Raw genomic sequence first — 19313 nt, 5'->3', positions numbered from 1 at the left:
AAATCACACATCAAGCTCAACAAAAATCAAGTTTAGCACAAATATAAAATATTCAAGTGGATTAATTTAAAAAAGTACAGTGAAGGAATTCAGCCCAGAGCAAATTCAATATTCCCTTAAACAGGACAATCTTGGGAACACAAAGCCCTTAATTCCAGCTGCATCACAGGGAATTCTCACATAAGCTGCTCTTGGAACTCTAAGCAGCATTTCTCTGATACAGAATTGTAAGCTCACATGTTATCACAGAAGTTTAATGCCCAAATGGGCCTTGCTGGGAGAACCATGGGAAAAAAAAAAAGAAATAAAAAGAGCCAAGAAGCCAGGCTTGCAGGTGAAATGGGATTGTACAAAACTGGATTGAGCCTTGGCAGTATTTCCAAAAGATTAAGATAACTTACAAGTTACTCCAAACCTTGGACATGCTGCTTTGGAAGCAACCAGAAACAAACCAGGAATTCTTTCTCCCTCACACATGTGGAGATTCTGGGAAGATTCCAGGAAATCCTCTGTGTTGAGGGGCAGAAGCAGCTGAAAGCACGGGCCAGCATGGAGGGACCAAAAGATTCAAAGCTTTTATTTTTTTTTCAATTTTTCTTTTTTAATAAAGTTAAACAGTAAAACAAAATTCACAAGCCTTCCCCTCCCGAGCTGGTTTCCTCTTCACACACACAACACACAAACAGAGGCTCCAACCCAGAAATGAAACTGCTCTAAAGGACAACGAGACGTGATGGAGGAGGAGTCTGGGGCTGTCCATACTCGAGGTTAAAAGAAGCAGATCAGGTATGTGTGGTTTGATTTGTGTTTGTTTGCTTCTTAGCCAAACTGGAAAAAGAAATTTCCAGGCCCAGAAGCTGAAAAAGAAAATGGAAAATAATCAGGACTTTTCAAATCCCAATTGGTTTAGTGCAAACCTAAGCAGCAGCAGGTGGATGGCCAAGGCCACACAGGGTTCCAGGAGGAGGAGTCCCCAAGTTTGGGGCTTTGGAACCCAGAAGAATCAGCTGAGAGAGCAGGCAGGACTTGGAAAGAGATTTGTGCAACAGCCAAATGCTCTCCTCAAGCAGCACATCCACTGGGAGCCCCAGGATCTGTGTACTCACAATTCCAGGCTGGGAGGAGAACATCTCACCTACCTTCAAAGCTGAAGCCCCCTGGCCCGCTGAAGAAGGCCTTGAAGATGTTGTTTGGATCAAATTCTACAGGGAAGAGAAGGAATTCATGAGTTGCACAGCTAAACAACCACCACATTCCCAGAGTTCAGGAGCTGTCAGCTCACTGAGGCTCCAGAAGGGACTCAGGGCTGGCTCCAGGGCCATGCAGTGACCCCAAACAGGTAAAGCAGAGAGAACCTGCCATGGCACAGCCCAAGGATCTGGAGAAGCAGCATTCAGGGACTCACAATGACACCATTTCCCATATTCTGTGACAGATTTCTGCCCACCAGCTGAGCCAACACCCACCAGAGTGTTCCAGGCTGCTCCCAGCTAGAACCACTCAGCTCATCCCAACTGTTTGTCAGGGACTAAAGCAAATCAATTCATGGAACCATTCCCAGCAGCAGGCTTGCTCTAGGGGTAAGGCAGACCCTAAAGGGTTCAAGGCTGCCATGGCAGAGGGTTGGAAAGAGCACTGACCTCCCATGTTTAATCCATCCTCCTCCAAGTCCTGCCCACTGTCATAGCGAGCCTTCTTCTTGGGATCTGACAGGATGGTGAAGGCTTCACCAACCTCCTTAAATTTCTTCTCTTCTTCCTTCTGTACCTCTGCACTTGCTCCACTGTGTCTGTCTGGGGATGCACAAACAAGCAGGAAAAAACTTTTAATTTTCAGTGCAAATGGATAGTGTTAAACACTCCCAATGTTAATGTTTCATTTTCAGTGCAAATGGATAATGTTAAACACTCCCAAGCTCCTGCTGCAGATCTGTGGGCTCAGAGCTGCTATTTCCCAGGAATTCCCTCTTCCATACCCATTTCTGCCTCAGTGCTGGCTGCACAGGGCCCACAGGGACTGCAGGGGGTACCTGGATGGTGCATTAGTGCTCTTTTCCTGTAAGCTTTCTTGATCTCATCTTCTGAGGCGTTTTTGTTCACCCCCAGGATTTTGTAGTAGTCTTTCCTTTTGCTCTTTTTCAGTTCCACCTGTGCATTCTTTAGGAGCTGCTTGTGTTCTGGAAAGGAGCACAACACCAGAGGGGAGGAGTTATTCCATCCCTTGTACTTCAGGACACTCAAAATGCAAGGGGACAGCCAAGACAAGAAGCAAAACCAGACATTCTGAATCCACACACAGGGTGAATTATCACTTCTGAATTATCTCATTCAGAGCTGGGAGAAAACCCAGACCACAAACAGGGATTTCCAGTGATTCTGAGGGCTTTTCCAAATTGTCCTGCTGGGGACAACAAAAAAATTGCCAATTCAGGGAAATCTGTGCACACACACAGAGTGCTTTTGTGCTCACCTTTTGTTTTCTCTGTCTGATAAACCTTCTCATAGTCTCTTACAGCATCTTCATATTGCTCTGTGTCCATGTAACTGTGGAAAGAAGCACAGATGGCCAAGGTGTCCCTCACAGGAACATCAGAGGGGTTCAGTAAAGGCTGTGTGGGTGGATGTGGGTTAAGAGAAATGCTCTGGACTGCAGCAGATCAGACCTCAGAGGAGCCCTGACACTTGTGGGGAACTCTATCACAGGAACCTGCCCTCTGGGCTCCAAGGGGACACTGAAAACTCCTCTGGCAGCAAAAGTTGTGCTTTAACAGCCTGATAACTCCAACATTCAGCTGCAGCAGCTGATCCCAGGCAGCTTGAGGAACAGGAAGCTGGTGCAGGGTCAGGGCTGGCACAGAGCTGCACACTGGCAGTGCTGGTCAGGAGTGACAGTCCTGGCACCTCTGAGGGACACATGTCTGTGTGTCACCCCTCAGCCTTACTCACACATTACCTACACACTATAGCTTAGAAATTAGAGATGGGAGGCTGGAAAAGATTGATCTTGGAGGTCTTTTTCAATCTCTTTTCCAACCACTGTAAATTTGCAGACATGGAGAGAGAAGGACTCCATGGCACAGAACATCTATAAACAGTCAGTGTCTATAAACACAGTAAGCTGAGTCAAGTTTTAGAACAAATCCTCCCTAAATCCTGTTCAGATCAGATATGAAGAAGAATTTCTTCACTGAAAGGGTGGTCAGGATTGAAACTGGTTGCCCAGGGGGGTGGTGGAGTCACCATGGGAACACCACCCATGGCAGGAGATGTTCATGGAACAACTGGATGTGGTACTCAGTGCTCTGGTCCACTTGATAAGATGGAAACTGGTGAAAGGTTGGTGCCTTTGCATCAGGCAGTGATGAGGGAGGGAGAAGGGATTGATCCAGAAGAACTAAATCATGTATTGAGTTTAAAATAACCCCAGATCCTGGTGATTTTACAGCCCCATTTTCAACACTTAGCCTGTCTTGCCTGCTGGGTTTCTCATGGATGATGGAGGGAGAAGGGATTGATCAAGCAGAACCAAACTATGTGTTTGGTGTAAAAAACCCAAATCCTAGTGATTTTACAGCCCCATCTCCACCACTTACCCTGCAGGCAAGACAGGCCTTCTTGTGGATGATGGAGGGAGAAGAGACTGATCCAGCAGAAAGGCAATGATGAGGGAGGGATAAGGGGTTGATCCAGCAGAACCAAACTACATATTGAGTTTAAAAAAACCCCAGACCTTGGTAATTTTACAGCCCCATTTCCACCACTTAGCCTGCAGGCAAGACAATGATTTTGGAGGTATTTTCCAACCCAAATGATGCCATAAATCAAGAGGCAGTGCCAGATGCAGGCAGGCAGGAGAGGCCAGGGAGAGCCATCCCCATCTCCTCAACACCATAAGGAGGAAGAGGAATAAATTCGGGGGTGAGGCCCTGCTATTCAGTCAAGCTGCAGATTTGTGATCCTGTCCCTCAGAGCTGCCCCCACAGGTGCCCAGGGCCAAGGTGCACTCACCACTGTGCCCTCCTCAGGTAGGCTTTGACATAGGTGTCATCCAGCTTCACCGCGTTCGTGCAGTCGTCGATCGCTTCCTCGAGTTTCCTAAGCTGCAACATCACACACAAGAGTGAACCCCACACAGGGAATAAACTCTGCACCATGCCCTCAGCCTAAGGAAAGTGTGAAGAATCTGGGAAAATCTCACTGTTTTCTGTGTCTCTATCTAAGGGGGTTTTTTTCTAATTTCTCACCAACACAGAGCTTTTGTTCACTGGGGGAAAAAAAAATCATCAGAGGCTTGGCCAGTGACATGGCAGAGCTGTGTGGTGTTTCTGTGTAAGAAATGCACTCAAAACCAAGAGTCTTCCTGATAACAGCCCCAATTCTGTGTCCAAACTAATTCCTGGGCAGGAAGATAAACCTAAAAATATTTAAAATTTAGAAATATTTAAAAGAAGTCTTTTAGAAAAAGTGTTGTTTGTTTTCAGACACAAACATGTCAGACATGCATTATGTGGGCCTCCAGCTCATCCCACTTCCCAGGTTTTGGGAACAGTCTCTTGACCAAGTGGGGGTGTATGGGAAAGCAGCATCAACATTGGGGCAGCTGAGGAAGAAAAATGCCCAGAGGGCACAGGGTGGGAATTGGGAGCACTGTCACATCACTGGCTGTTTCTCTGGACAGTGCAGGACTAAAATTCAACAGCAAAGTGTCATGGGGCTGTAAATTAGGTATTTTTTCTTTTTTTTTTTAACATAAAAACACAAAGCAAGACATGATTTACAAAAAGAATAGGAAAATAAATCTGTTCATTCCTGGGAAGGAAACAAACAGAGACAGGGCTGCTTTTTGCTGACTAAGATAAGGCTGAAGCACGTCCCTCCTCTCCCTCCCACTCCATGCAGCCCAAGTATTTGAGTTTTGTTTCTGCAGGAGTTGTTTCTGCTGCCTGTTGGGAACTGCTCCAAGTGTTGTGCAAGCACAAAGGCCTGAAACACTGCCCATGGCCTCAGAGATGCAGCTGCCCAGCAGCCAGGGGAGCCTGTGCTCTCCAGAATAACTCATCTGTGGTTTCTCACTGTGCTGAGGGATTTGGAACCAGAACCTGCCACAGAACACCCCTTACCTTTGAATTAACCGTCCCTCTGTTGCAGTAGAGTTTGGCATTTGTTTTGATATTATTTGGGTCTATTCCTAGTGCCTCTGTGTACAGTTCATATGCTAGTTTGTAGTTGCCTTTCTTGAATGCTTTATTCCCATCTTCCTTCTTCGCTTTAAGTGCTTTGGCATTCTGAAAGGAAACACACCTGAGTAAGGAAACAAGGTCAGGGGCCAAGCACCTTGTTCTGCCAGACAAGGGTCCTCAGACACTGATTTCACTGCTTTTCTACTCTGGTTTCACACACTGCTGCAGGATACAAGTCACAGCCTTGCAGCTGAAATGATCTCACTTTGCCTTTCCCCCAAGAGAAGCACTAAGGAACAGCCAGTGCCAGCTCCAGGCATCTTCCATAGGAAAAAGGCTGCCTGATTTTTAAGGAGAGAACATGACAGTGCAGTAAATTTATGGATTAAAATAAAAGGACCAGGAGTTCACTTTTTGAGAGCACATGAACAGATTTAAAGTCAGTTGAAGGACTACACCAGGGAAGGAGCATGAAGGAACAGTGTTAAATGAAAGTCAGGGTATTGGCCTGGATATTGGACCTGAAAGTCGGGAGTTCCTTTAAAACCAATTTATTTGGTTTTATTGCTCCTCTGTCTGACCAGGGAAGAAAGAGTGAAGGGGAGGCTGCTTCAAAACATCCCAATCTGCTAAGAAACAGTTTCTAGGAGCTTGGCTTTATCTGAGGCAGCAGCTGGCTGTCTTTGGGAAGGGTTGGACACACAGCCTGCTCCTGGAGATCTGGGAAAGCCAATTGTGGTATTTGCTGGGTCTCCAGGCCAAAGGAGGAATTGAGAATCTGACTCCATGTTCTTAGAAGGCTAATTTATTATCATATCATATTATAGAATGCTATACTAAACCTATACTAAAGAATAAAGAAAGGATACAGACAGAAGGCTTAACCAGATATTAATTAAAAACTTGTGCCTGCTTCCAGAGACCTGACAAAGCTGAGCTGTGATTTGTCATTAAGTTAAAACAATTCACATCAAAACACATAAAACAATTCAATCAAAAAACCACCTGTTGGATAAACAATCTCCAAACCACATTCCAAAGCAGCAAAACACAGGAGAAGCAATCAGATAATTACTGCTTTCATTTTTCTCTGAGGCTTCTCAGCTTCCCAGGAGAAGAAATCCTGGCAAAGGGATTTTTCCAGAAAATATGACAGTGACAGCCAATGATGAGGGAGGGAGAAGGAATTGATTCAGCAAAACCAAACTATGTGTTTGGTTTAAAAAAACCCAAATCCTGGTAATTTTACAGCCCTATCTCCAGCACTTACCCTGCAGGCAAGACAGGCCTTCTTGTGGATGATGGAGGGAGAAGGGATTGATCCAGAAGAACCAAACTATGTGTTTGGTTTAAAAAAACCCAAAATCTGCTGATTTTACAGCCCCATCTCTACCACAGCCTGTCTTGCCTGCTGGGTTTCTCATGGATGATGGAGGGAGAAGGGATTGATCCAGCAGAAAGGCAACGATGAGGGAGGGAGAAGGGATTGATTGATCCAGCAGAACCAAGCTATGCGTTGGGTTTAAAAAAACCCAAATCCTGGTGATTTTACAGCCCCATTTTCACCACTTACCCTGCAGGCAAGACAGGCCTTCTCATGGTCAGGGGCCATCCTGAGGGCCTGCACAAAGAACTGCACGGCCTTCTCGATGCAGTCCTCGTAGTACAGGCACAGCCCGCGCACGTAGAGCGCGTCGGCGTTGGTGGAGTCCATCCTCAGGATGTCACTGCAAAACAGAAATGAAGGACATCTTCCCTGCTCCTGCTGCTTCCTGACATCCACAAGAACCTCCCTCCACTGAGAAAATACCTCCCTGTGGTGTTTTCTGGGCACCCCGTTGGAGGAGGAATGAAGGAATCTGACTCCGTGTTATCAGAAGGTTAATTGATTATTTTATGTTATTATATCATATTAAAGAATGCTATACTAAAACTATACTAAAGAATAGAGAAAGGATACAGACAGAAGGCTTAACAAGATGCTACTGAAAAACCCATGACTCTCTCCAGAGCCCTGATTGGTCATTAAGTCAAAATAATTCACATGTTGGATAAACAATCTCCAACCACATTCCAAAGCAGCAAAACACAGGAGAAGCAAATGAGATAATACTGTTTTCCTTTTTCTTTGAGGCTTCTCAGGAGAAGAATCCTGAGCAAAAAGGATTTTTCAGAAAATATGACAGTGACAGGACCCAGTTACTTTAACAAGTTTGTGGTACAGGTAAGGCAAAAGGACAGAAGCCTCCTCAAGCAGGATGGCTGGTTGTGAATGGGGTCTGGATGCAGCTTCCTAGGAAGATTTATGGGGATAAATTCACACATTCCCTCCTTATCACAACATTTGTTGGACAACGCCCTTTTCCTGACTCAGAGATGGGGCAACTGAGAGGCATTTAAATTTTTAAATTTTATTTATTTTATTTTCAGTCACATGTGAAGGGTGAGACAATACAGCTGTTATAATTCACATAACCACAATCAGAAGCCAACTATTCCTAATTTACATTCTTGGCCTATGAGCTTTAGCCACACCATACTGTAAATGCCTTAAAGCCAGTCATCCAAAATTACTCCTCATGGCTCCTACTACAATGCACCTTTCATAGTTCTATTTCTCCAAAGTATCCAGTCTTATTTGCAAGGCCACCTTTTGAAACTTTTTTCTAGCTCCATTTCTCTCTCACCAGTATCTGTCTCAAAGTTTTTACAGTTTCTCAGCATTTCTTGTCTCAAAGTTTCCATGTGGATGGAAACTTTTGTCAAGCCCTAAAAGTTCTCTACAAATCCATTTCCCATAATGCGCACTAAGTGTCATGGACATATTTTATCAAAAATCCTTTTGACAGGATTTTTCTCCTGAGAAGCCTCAGAGGAAAAGAAAAACAATAATTATCTGCTGCTGTGGAATGCAACAGGTGCATCTTTGATTGGGCTCATGTGGTTGTTTTTAATTAATGGCCAATCACAGTCCAGCTGTCTCAGATTCTCTGGTCAGTCACAAGATTTTATTATCACTCCTTTCCTTTCTAGCCTTCTGATGAAATCTTTTCCTTCTATTCTTTTAGTACAGTTTTAATATATAATTTTATTTTAATATAATAGGTATCATAATAAATCAACCTTCTGAAACACGGAGTCAAGATTCTCATCTCTTCCTTCATCCCTGCGAACTCCACCACACACTAAGGAATATTTGTGTTTTCTATTCCCTCACTTATTGCAGGCTTGGAGCCAGGATTGCCCAGCAGGTGCCCCTCATGCCCAGCCCTCAGACACTCACCTGGCCACAGACTGTGCCTCGGGGTACCGGCCCAGCAGTGCCAAACACTCGGCCTTGAGGATTTTGAAGCGGTGACAGGCGGGAGCGAACTCCAGAGCACGATCCATGCAAAACACAACCTGGGGTGGGAGAAACCACAGCCCTGAGCACAGCAAAGAGCCAAGGGCCTGCTCTGAACTGCTGGCCCGTGCCTGAGGTTTGTGTTTGATCAGGAAGGTGAGTGCAGACACCCATCTCCATTGCTTCTTTGAGTTTCCTAAGCTACAACATCACACACAAGAGAGTGAGCCCCACACAGAGAACAAATTCTGCACCATGACTTCAGGTGTGAAGAATCTGGGAAAACCTCACTGCTCTGTCTCCATCTAGGATTTTCTTTTCCAATTTCCAATGCTGGAAACACATTGCATTGGAAAAATTTTCCTGATATGTTTTTCAAATTGCATACCTTTTTCAGAGGTTTTACTATTTTCCTGATATGCTTTTTAAAGTGCATACCTTTTCAGAGATTTACTATTTCCTGTTATGTTTTTCAAAGTGCATACTTTTTCAGAGGTTTTACTATTTTCCTGATATGTTTTCAAAGTGCATACCTTTTTCAGAGGTTTTACTATTTTCCTGATATGTTTTTCAAAGTGCATACCTTTTTCAGAGGTTTTACTATTTTCCTGATATGTTTTTCAAAGTGCATACCTTTTTCAGAGGTTTTACTATTTTCCTGATATGTTTTTCAAAGTGCATACCTTTTTCAGAGGTTTTACTATTTTCCTGTTATGTTTTTCAAAGTGCATACCTTTTCCAAAGGTTTTGCTATTTTCCTGCTATGCTTTTTGAAGTGCATACCTTTTTCAGAGGTTGTGCTATTTTCCTGATATGTTTTTCAAAGCACATGCCTTTTTCAAAGGTTGTTCTTTGTGTGCCAAGCTCTGAGGCACCTGCTGTGTTACTGTGACACAGCACTACACAAGACTCAAGAAACACCTGTAGGAAGTTCATCCCTTTAACCCTTCTAAACTGCAAGCCCCAAAGAAAGGGCCAAGAAGGACAATCCTGCCCCTGTTTCCTGCAGTATAAAGCCATGTGGGGAGGGACAGAAATTCAATAGACTGAGACAGTTTGGACTGGACAAAACACAAAAAAAGTACAGTGCAAGGACTGATCTTCCACTGGCCTGCCAGCCATGGGCAGGGTGAGCTAATGGGTCTTTTCCATGCCTGCACTCTGGTGGGGACATCTGTGCAAGAACAGGGCATTGTTCCCCAAGGTTCATCTGCTCCTCAGCCCGTGACATCACGGCCCTGCTGTGGGAAGCACTGTGCTCCAGAGCCAAGGGCTCCTGGGTGAGGCAGGAGCAGCTCTCCAGAAACAAAGATCAAGTTTCATGTCAGTGAAGTGGGACTGGGGAAGTGAGGGACAGATGCAGATGCCCAGGCAGGGCCAATTCCTACACAGGAAATTCAGATTGATCACAAATCCCATTTGCTCCTCAGAAACAGGTGATACAAAGCTGGGATTTACCCTTCCAAAATCTTGAGCTTAGCCTAAGAGTGACCTGAACAATGAGCTCAATGTACTGGACAATCTCTTTTCTGGGATAAATCTGAGCCTTACATGCATCCACTGCACAGAAACAGTTGCATGAGAAGTGCTTGGTGCCTTTCAGATTTCATGCTGTCATTTCTTGTTCTATCAGCTCAGTACCAGCTGCATCCTGTTACAATCCTTGGGAAGAGAGATTTGGAAGCTGTAAGGAGAATGCCCCATGCAGATCTGCATTCCTCCTTGTATGATGTATGACCCTCACTGGCACACAGCATGTCTTTTTTTAAATTTTTTTCTTTTCTTTCAAAGAGTTGAGAAAGAATTCTGGATATGCATTTCAGGAGCAAAGTGTGATCAAATGCTGCTGCTGACAAAATCTGTCTCAAACAGCTCAATCATGACTCCACTCACCCTGCAAAGCAAACAGTGACAGAGGGTTGGCCTGAGCCAGTCACCTCCTCATTTGTCAGTGCTCAGGGAGCACGAGCTTTGCCACTTCCAGAGGTGACACAATTCACCAGCCAGCCCTGCTCCAACAGACATGGCACAGCACCTCCCAAACACCCAGCCAGGAAACAGCCACACACCTGCCTGGGCCATGTCAAACACATCAGTTTTTAGATAAGATCACAGCAAACAAGTTAATCTCACCTTCCTGAAATCCCGTTTCTCAAAATCCACTTCAGCTATTTTTTCATACTCAAGCACAGTCGTGGCATTCTTCAGCTGAAAGACAGAACACACCAGTGCTGCAGGACAGTGTCTGCTCTGAAATGCCACCAAGCAGCATTTCAACAGCCAATCCCTGAATGTCAGAGCCAAAACTACTGCAGACCATGGACCAATACTGCAGATGACATGAATACTTTTGCCAGCATTAAAATCAGTTTGAAATAAAGTGACTGAACTGAGAGTCCAGGAAAATGTACCCTGTGAAAGAGACACAGGGCCAGCTGCCTTGCACCACTCTCCATTTCTCCTTTGGCCAGCTCCTGGGGACAATTCAATCAGAAGATCCCCTTACCTCCTGCTGTGCCTGGGTATTTTTATGATCCAGTTCTAGAACTCGTTGAAAGCAGCGGCTGGCAGCCATGGCATTCCCTAGGGAAAGGTGGCACTTCCCTTCCCGGAGGTGGCCCTGGGAACACAGGGAAAAGGGATCTGCAAGAGCTGTGACAGGTGCAGAGAAGGGGCTGAAGGAGGTGCCTGAAGCTCTCCACGTACCCGTACGAAGCTGTCGTCCAACCTGACCGACTGCTGAGCATCCTCCAGCGCCTCTCGGAACCTCCCCAGCATCATGAGCGTGGCAGCTCTGTTCCCATAATAACTGGCATTATTGGGACACGTGTCTGGAGAAAATGCAAGACTCATTAGCAGTGTAATGCAGCAGCTGCACAATCTGTGGCACTTAAGAACATTGGCCCTGACTGGCATTATTGATCCGGTGACATTTCCCAAGGTAATTAAAGCAGGCAAGAGGTTTTCCTTCAGCATGTGCTGTCAGAAACCCCACTGGTGTGTTTGAAATCAGCAACCAGCTCCAGTTTTAGACATGGTGTTCAGTAAAGATTGATATTATCAGCTGTTCTCACCTATGGCTTTTGTGTAGTAGTTGAACGCTTCGTTGTAATCTTTCTTGGCATAGTATGCATTTCCCTGCTCCTTGAATGCTTCTGCTTCTCTGAAAGGAAGAAAACCAGCACATTTTCAGAAGAACTGAGCACCACACAGATTGTGACCATGACAAACATTTGACCCCCAAGCAATATAACTGTTTAATGCTCCAAATTGAAGCTGGTTCTCCTGAGATCTCCTCAGCACACACTGCCCAGCACACCCCATTTCCTGCTGGCTCCCAGCTACTCCACCTGGGATACTCAGGGATATTTCCTGGCCAAATTTTACAGGGATGCCAGAGAAGCCTAAAGCCACCTTTGAGTCCCCCCAGAGTCCAGCAGAACTCCATGATAGGGATTTCATCCAACAGCCCTCTCCTGCAAAGGGCTGCAGCTCAGAACAAAAGAGACAGTGCTGCCTCTTTCAGGAGTCCCACATACTTATAAACCAGAGCCAAGAACAATTTCCACATTCAAAAGACAGCTAAATCAGAGAAATATGGGTACAAGCCTGCAACAGAAGCCTGGCACTGCCTTGGCAACAGGTCTAGAAATAGTCCTCACACTCAAGAGCAAGCATTTGCAGAGACAGTTTGGGACATTTAAAAACACACAACATATGGTTTGAAGCAGCTTCCCTTAAACTCTCGAAAGCAAAGCTTCCCCTGAGGGAAAGCAATGCCCTTCCCTTCCCTCATGTCCCTCCAGCCTTTCACCTGCACAGGGCAAGAGGGAGAGCACACCACAGTGATGGAACAGCAAATGTGAGCAGTGCTCAGCAGGCTGACCTGGGAGAGAACAAAGGGAATTGTGTTGGAACAAGTTCTCATGTTTTCAGCCTTGCTCAGGCTGCCATTGGCCATTCCCACACAACCACCTCATGCAGGGCTTGTTTTCACTGAGCCATCACACATTTCCCAGCTGGCAGAACAATGGACACTGGGAGCTGGGAAATGTGCTCTTCACTTTCAGTTTTAAGTTTTGCTGTGTGCTACACCCCAGCTGAGTCCAGCCACAGCCCTGTGGGAGTTAAACCCGGGCAGGAGATGAGATGGGTAAGAACTGGGGCAGAGCAAGGGGTAGCACACACCCACTGCCCCCCAAGGGCCTTGTCCTGGCTCCTGGGTCAGCTCCTCCCATTCCTGCTCCAGAAAATGATGAAGAGATGGGAAAGTGCCATCCCTGCTCTGCCCCAGCCCTCCCAGCATCACACCTGGGGCAGGTGCTGCAGCCTGGCTTTTCCTCAGGAGCCAGAACCCAGCAGAGCCCCAGAGCTCTGCACTCTCCCAGCCACACTGATGTGCCTGTGGGATGGATCCATATCACAAACACCAGGATGCAAACCCTGCATGATTAAAATGTTTCCAAACACAACCACCTGTTTTGAATATTACAGATCAAATATCTGAACACAGTGGAAAAACCACCCAGCACTTGTGCACTTTTGGAACCTGGGCAGGAAAGAGTTTCACTGTTCTCTTGTTTCTGTAATCACAAATAGAAGAGAAAATCACAGATCCTATGAAAAGCTCCTTCCCTCAGGTCTGTGTTGTACAGTCTACAGAAATGGGTGAACAATCTTAATGGTAGAACTCACCTGAGTCACCACCACAACCTGTCCAGCACACTGGGCTGAATCATGAGTTCTTTTATCCATTTTACCTGTCCTGTCATGAGGAATTACCATCAAATACACACAGCTAAAGGCTGGCTGCCAGAGCACCCCATCTGCCACAAACTGCTGGGAAAATTGGTTTTGCCAGGGTTATGTTGTCTTTCTCCCAATTTTCAGAAAGCACCGGCACTTTGAGATGCCAGAGAAACACTCCCACACAGAGATTACTGTTTTCTACTCTTTTTTATTGGTCTGTTTTCCTTTTAAGCATTTTAATACAGATCAATGTATCAACAAGCCACAGTGCCTGGGGTGACAGTGGCAGAAAGGATAGCACAGGTATTTCTGCTGCTCACATGGCCTAAGGCTTAACCATGAGGATGGTGAAAGCAAATCACCTCCAATGAAGATTGTAAAAGCAAATCACCTCCAATGAAGATTTTGAAAGCAAATCACCTTCAATGAAGATTTTGAAAGCAAATCACCTCCACAGCATGAAGGCAAAGGACCTGCTGGAGCTGTCAGGCTGGGCTGGAGCTCCAGCACCAGGACAGGAGCAGCTCTGCCCTGCTGTGCCCTGATGACATCCAGAGCACACAGTCCCTTGTTTACCATGGCTCTGGCTCCAACAAGGAGAACTGCAGCCCCTGATCTCACTGGGGATTGTTTCAGCCCAACAGATGCTGTGGTCTGAATGAGCTCATTCTGCCTCCTGCGCTGCTGGGGCCTGCACTCCCCACTTGCTACTTTTGACACTGAAGAAGAATCGTGCTTTGCTGAAACACACCCCCAGCTGAATGGGTGTCTTTGTGACAGGGTTGGTGTCTTCACTGGGCTGCTCCATGCTGGACACAGAAACACAGAGGAGCTGCACCAAGGAGCTGGGTAAGAAGCTTGTCTTTCATCACCCACAGGCACAGGAGGGGCTGGTGGGAGTGACTCTTCTTGTGAGCAAGGCAATTATTTTTTTCTCTTTTATGGTATTTCTCAGCATCTCTAATACTTGAAGTACTTTGGTCCCAGTCACCCAGAGAACCTGCCACCATGGAATCATTTGGGTTGGAAAAAATCTCTGAGATCTTAAGACACCGATCACCACCTTGTCAACCAGACAGCACTGAGTGTCATGTCCAGCCATTCTTTGAACATGGGAACTCCAACTGCTCCCTGGGCAATGCTTGACAACCCTTTCTGAGAAGAAACTCCACCTGATGTCCAGGCTGAACCTCTCGTGGCACAGCTGGAGACCGAGGAATTGGAGCAGCAGCTGCGTGTGCTGCCGCTCCCGCGCACACCCGAGCTGTGAGGATGGAGAGAGGAACCAGCACAAGGCTCCTTCTCCTCCCTGTGCCCTGTGCAAGCTCAGCCCCTGCTCGTTCCCAGCACAGCAGCTCTTGGAGAAGCCATGCTGCACACAGTGACACAATCCCACGCTTGCCTAACAACTCCTGCCTCCTCCTCAGAGCTTCCACACGCTGCCCCCGCTCGAGTGCCGATCGTGGCTTCCACCTCCCACTCCAGCTCCCCATGAGACTCCTGCAGACACCTGATTTTCTGCCATGGGAACCTTCAGGGATCTGTAAGCCAGCAGATCTTGATCCAGGTGTGCTGGCACATCCCTACCAAGGCAATACTACCAGGGACAGAAATCCAACACCTAAGCAGATGGCAGAGTCACCATCTCCAGCTCTCCTGACCCTCACTCCCACTTCACTGCCTGCCTCCATTATGAAACTGTGCAAAACCCTAAAATAACCAGCATTTAAGGAAGTCTCCAAAATCCTGTCCTGACCAAGTAATCTTTCCTGTTATGCTCTGGCAATTTTGTGCAGTTCCTGCAGAGGATTTTCCATCAATAGGACATGGTGCCTTTATCAGGCATTTTTTGGGGGTGAAATCCCACCCAGATTCTCAGCTGTCAGATGTGACTCAGCCACTGGGGTAAAATAAGTTGGGTGATCTCAATTCAGTTTACAGCAGGCAGATGTCTAGAGCTTAAAATTAGCCATCATGTTTGCCCCTGGACATACAATACCCTCCCCTCCCTTCTTTCAGGGCTTGGAAGAGCAACAAAACACTCCCTGTGCCAGAAAGATACAGAGTGCACTTTAGGGACCTGTCCTCAGGTGAGGTTTGACACTGAGTGAGGATTTAGGCATAAAGGAATATATTTTTACATATATAGGAATATATTACATATAATGAAATATATATTTACATATAAAGGAATATATATTTACAACTTCCCCATGAGGGGCAAGCACTGAGCTCTTCTCTCTGGTGACCCCAGGGAGTGGCTGGGGCTGGGTGAGGGAGGGTTGGGTTGGATTTTAGGTAAAAGGTGCTTTGCCCAGAGGGTGTGTGGGCACTGGGACAGGGCAGTGGTCACACACACTGGTGTGTGACAGGCTGCTGAGCCCTGCTGGGCAGAGCAGAGCTGATTCCTGGCACATCAGCTCCCCCCAACGCACAGACACCGTGGCAGAGACTCAACACAGCCCCCAGCTCGGAAATCCGAGTGTGGACACACAAATCTCTACATGGATGGGCCAAGGACTCACCCATGGAAATATACAGTATATAACAAAGGGCTGCCTTGAGCCTCTCAACAGCAGAGCTGAACCTGAACCCTCAAGGTGCTCAAACCCTCAGAATGTTCCTCATAACCGAGGGCAAACTCAGAAGGCCAAAAGAGCCACAAGAATCAAAATACGCCCCAAGAAATGCAAGGATTGACCCAAACCTTCCCTGCAGCCACGAGTGAGAAGAGCAGGCGAGCCCCAGCTTTAATTGTGCTGTTATGTAATTCCCAGAGCTCAGAATTAACCTAATTCCCAGCAATGGCCCCATCCTGCCTGGCAGGGCCACAGTGTAACTCCTGTGAAAACCCATGGAAGGCTCTAGAATCAGCCTGAGACTGCTTTTTTTTGAAGGAAGCAATTTCTTTGGAATTAAGGAAGCCAACCAGTTTAGGAATTCCATGGGAAAACAACTGCATCTACATTACTATTCACCTCAAAAAAGCACATTTCATGTTAAGGAAATAGGGTGAAAGTGTAGGTATGGATCACCTTTCCCTAATGGATAAAGCAACTGCCTAAGTTAGATATTCAAATACTCTGCAGATGCACAGGGAAGCAAACAACTACAAGAGTACCTTCTGCTGCTTCTGGTATGATCAGGAGATCATAAAATAATTCCAGATGAGTAAAATGGGCTGGTTTATCACCTGGGAAGTCCAAGTGCCCATTTACAGGCAGAACAGGAATAGGAAAGTCATTTCCAGGTTATCCCAGAATGACCTGGTGTCCCTCAGATGATTCACCCCTCCTGCCAGTGCTGCCCCAAAACTGGCCAGAAATTACATCTGTCCTGGAGGAAACTCACTGAGATGCACCTGGAAAAACCTCTTGGTGCTCACCAACACCTGCAGACCTGGCCAGGCCCAGAACCTCCAGGACTCTGTGGGTCACTCCATGCTCATCACCTTGCTGTGGGAAATGTCGATGCCCCCACAGAGGCACCAACACATCCCAGAGGCTCTGCAATTTCCTAACAGCATTTTCCTGGCAGCTGGAGGTTTTTCAAGAAAACAAAGCTTCCATATGCTCCAGTGCTGAAGAAGGAGGAGAAAGATGCAGCCTGGAGCATGCATGGGAGCCAGAACCCAGAGGTGCCAGGAAGATGACAAGGAAATTCTCCTTGGCAAAGCTCCAGGGGCCCAAGCTCACAAAGCAGCTGGGAGCAGGGAAAAACTGTTCCCATGGGTGAGAAACCTTTGAAATTAATAAAGAAGCAAGGGAGTTTTTAGGGGTGGCCCAGTCCTGCTCATCAGCTGCTCAGCACTGGTGCACTAAAGGATAAAATTAACACAATTACATCAACACTTTCTGCCAGGACCCCAACAATCCATGAGGCAGCAGCAGACAATAATTATCCTGTGACCACACTCCATTCCTGTGCCCTGGACACCCTGGGAGCCCTCTGGCATGTCTGCAGCTGCTTCAGGGCATTAGTTACAGCCATTCTGAAATGCAGATCTCCCCTTTTGCTCGTTTTCTAACTTTCCAGTTTTATTAAGACACTGAGAACAGAATTGTGCATTTGGACAGAGGTAAGTCCTTGAGCAAAGTATCCATATTCTGCTGTGCTGTTACTCCTAAATGGAAATAACAGAACATGGAACTCTCATTGCTGAATTATCATAAGGATTCTGAAAAGGTTTTCCTTTATTTTTGCTGATTTTTATGGGAGTGAGCATAGATACACCCCCAAAGGCTACACCAAATCAGTGTGTCCCATGTGGAGCTCACCCAGCTCTTACCTGGCCTGGGATGTTTCACAAACACCAGACACCTCCTGAGGCTGCAACTCCACTCCCCAATACAAACAGTTATTGCTCTGATTTTCACAAGAGCAACTGAGCTACCACAGTGAAACACAAAGGGCAGGGGTAGGGAAGAGGTCAATGTACAGAACTGCAAAGAAATCAGAGTGTGCAGGGCTGGCTCCCCCAGAGCAATACCAAGGAATCAGCTCCTGCCCATATGGATCCATTTCAGCAAGGGAAAGGTGCAACATTCCCAGAAGAACACAAAAAGGAAACACTGTGATAGCACTTAATGAAAGCAGGAAGGGAGAAAGGAGCTGGAGGTCACTACCTGCAGACAGCTGTGCCTTCAGCCAGGGTTTTACCTCTGAATTTCCACCATTTCAAACAGCACATTTTGCTTGCCCAGGGGCAGGAGTGCTGTGCCCACACAGACCCATCCCAGCCCCACAGGCTGGGCGATGCCCGTGCTCTGCCAGCCCCAAGTGCCTCCTCAGCAGCTCCTCCTCTCCTGCTCAGCAGGATCTCCCCAGGGAGCTGCTCCTCAGGCCTCAATTCCACAGAATCCCTCTAGCCATCAATGGGAGCCTGAAACCACCACTCCTCAGAGGTCACTTTTGGTTTTGTTTCCTCTTCTTCGTTCCAGTAGTGAATCATCATCCAGATCAAACGCCTCAGGCTCCTCCAGGAACAGCTCTTTCCTTCCAGGGGGATGAACCCAGCACCTGGCACTACGGAAAACCAGTGGAGCTTCCAGGACTGGGATCTTCCCACAGCTCACTCACTCCTGAGAGGAAAATGGGCAGGAAAGGAGGGGATCCCACCTCGCCCTGCCTCAGGTGACACTGGCAGCTCTCCAGGGCACGGCCCGGACAAACCGGGAGCTCTGGGATGATGGAGCACTCCCGTTATCCGCAGCAAGGCAGGGCAGAGCAGAACCCACAGATTTCAAACGGAGCAGAACCAGGGCAATGCGGTGATGGAGCAGCAAAAGGTTGAGGAGTTTGGAGCCTCCCCTTCCCACGAGTTTAATCCTTCCCCGCTCAGCGAGGGGGAGGACGCGCTGCCCGACACCGGCGCGGGTGTGTAGCCTCGGGTGTGAACCGCATTGCTGGCACACCCCGGTAACGGGTGGCTGCTCTAATCCCGGGAGCTCACCGGGACACACCGGCACCGCACCGCAAACCCGGCGGCGGCTCCCGGGCCCCGCCGCGTGCGGCCCGCGGCTGTCACGGCCCGCCGGGCCCCGCTGCGGAGCGCCGCCGCTCCCGGCCGGCCCTGCACACCGGGCTGTGCCCGCGGGGTCCGCCCGGGCCGGCACCGACCGCAGTCCCCGGGCGCGCTCCCGGCCCTGCCGAGCACCGCGGCCCCGGGCCCTGCGGCACTGCAGCCCCGCCGGGCCGCGGCCCGCCCACCGGCAGGGACAGGGGCCGCCCTTTCCCCGCCCGGGCCGCCGCTCTACCTGCGCGCCTCCTCGTCGCTGTCGGTCTCGCCGGGCCCGTCGGGCGCCGCCATGACCACATCGCACTCGGCCTCAGCCGCCGCCGCCATCTTACCGCGCGGGGCTGGGCCGGACCGGGGCGGGGCGGGGCGGGGCGAGGGCCGGAACGGGCGGGATCTCCGCCGGTAGGGCGGGGCGGGGCCCGACCGGCAGGGGGCGCCCGCGGAGGAGCGCGGCGGCGGCATCGGGAGGGGCCGGTACCGGGAGGGAGGCGGAACTCCACCGGGAGTGGGCGGGGCTTACACAG

The 19313-nt window shown here is 48.1% G+C and overlaps 1 protein-coding gene across 1 annotated transcript; it reads right to left on the bottom strand.

Moving 5' to 3' along the window:
• Window positions 1–10: 10 nt before the first annotated feature.
• On the bottom strand, window positions 11–19251 carry DNAJC7 (DnaJ heat shock protein family (Hsp40) member C7). Its single transcript, XM_064733951.1, has 14 exons — window positions 19028–19251; window positions 11597–11685; window positions 11229–11353; window positions 11029–11142; window positions 10656–10730; window positions 8463–8581; window positions 6753–6906; window positions 5120–5284; window positions 4008–4099; window positions 2470–2543; window positions 2030–2176; window positions 1641–1793; window positions 1140–1202; window positions 11–857 (listed from the first exon to the last, which is right to left on the bottom strand). The coding sequence occupies exons 1-14, from the start codon at window positions 19249–19251 to the stop codon at window positions 820–822; spliced, it is 1632 nt and encodes a 543-aa protein (XP_064590021.1). The 3' UTR covers window positions 11–819.
• Between the last annotated feature and the right edge of the window lie 62 nt (window positions 19252–19313).

Source organism: Zonotrichia leucophrys, chromosome 27 (assembly GCF_028769735.1).
Source record: "Zonotrichia leucophrys gambelii isolate GWCS_2022_RI chromosome 27, RI_Zleu_2.0, whole genome shotgun sequence".
Lineage (NCBI taxonomy): Eukaryota > Metazoa > Chordata > Aves > Passeriformes > Passerellidae > Zonotrichia > Zonotrichia leucophrys.
The sequence above is the reverse complement of the archived record's forward strand: the minus strand, read 5'-3'. Positions and strand labels throughout refer to the sequence as shown.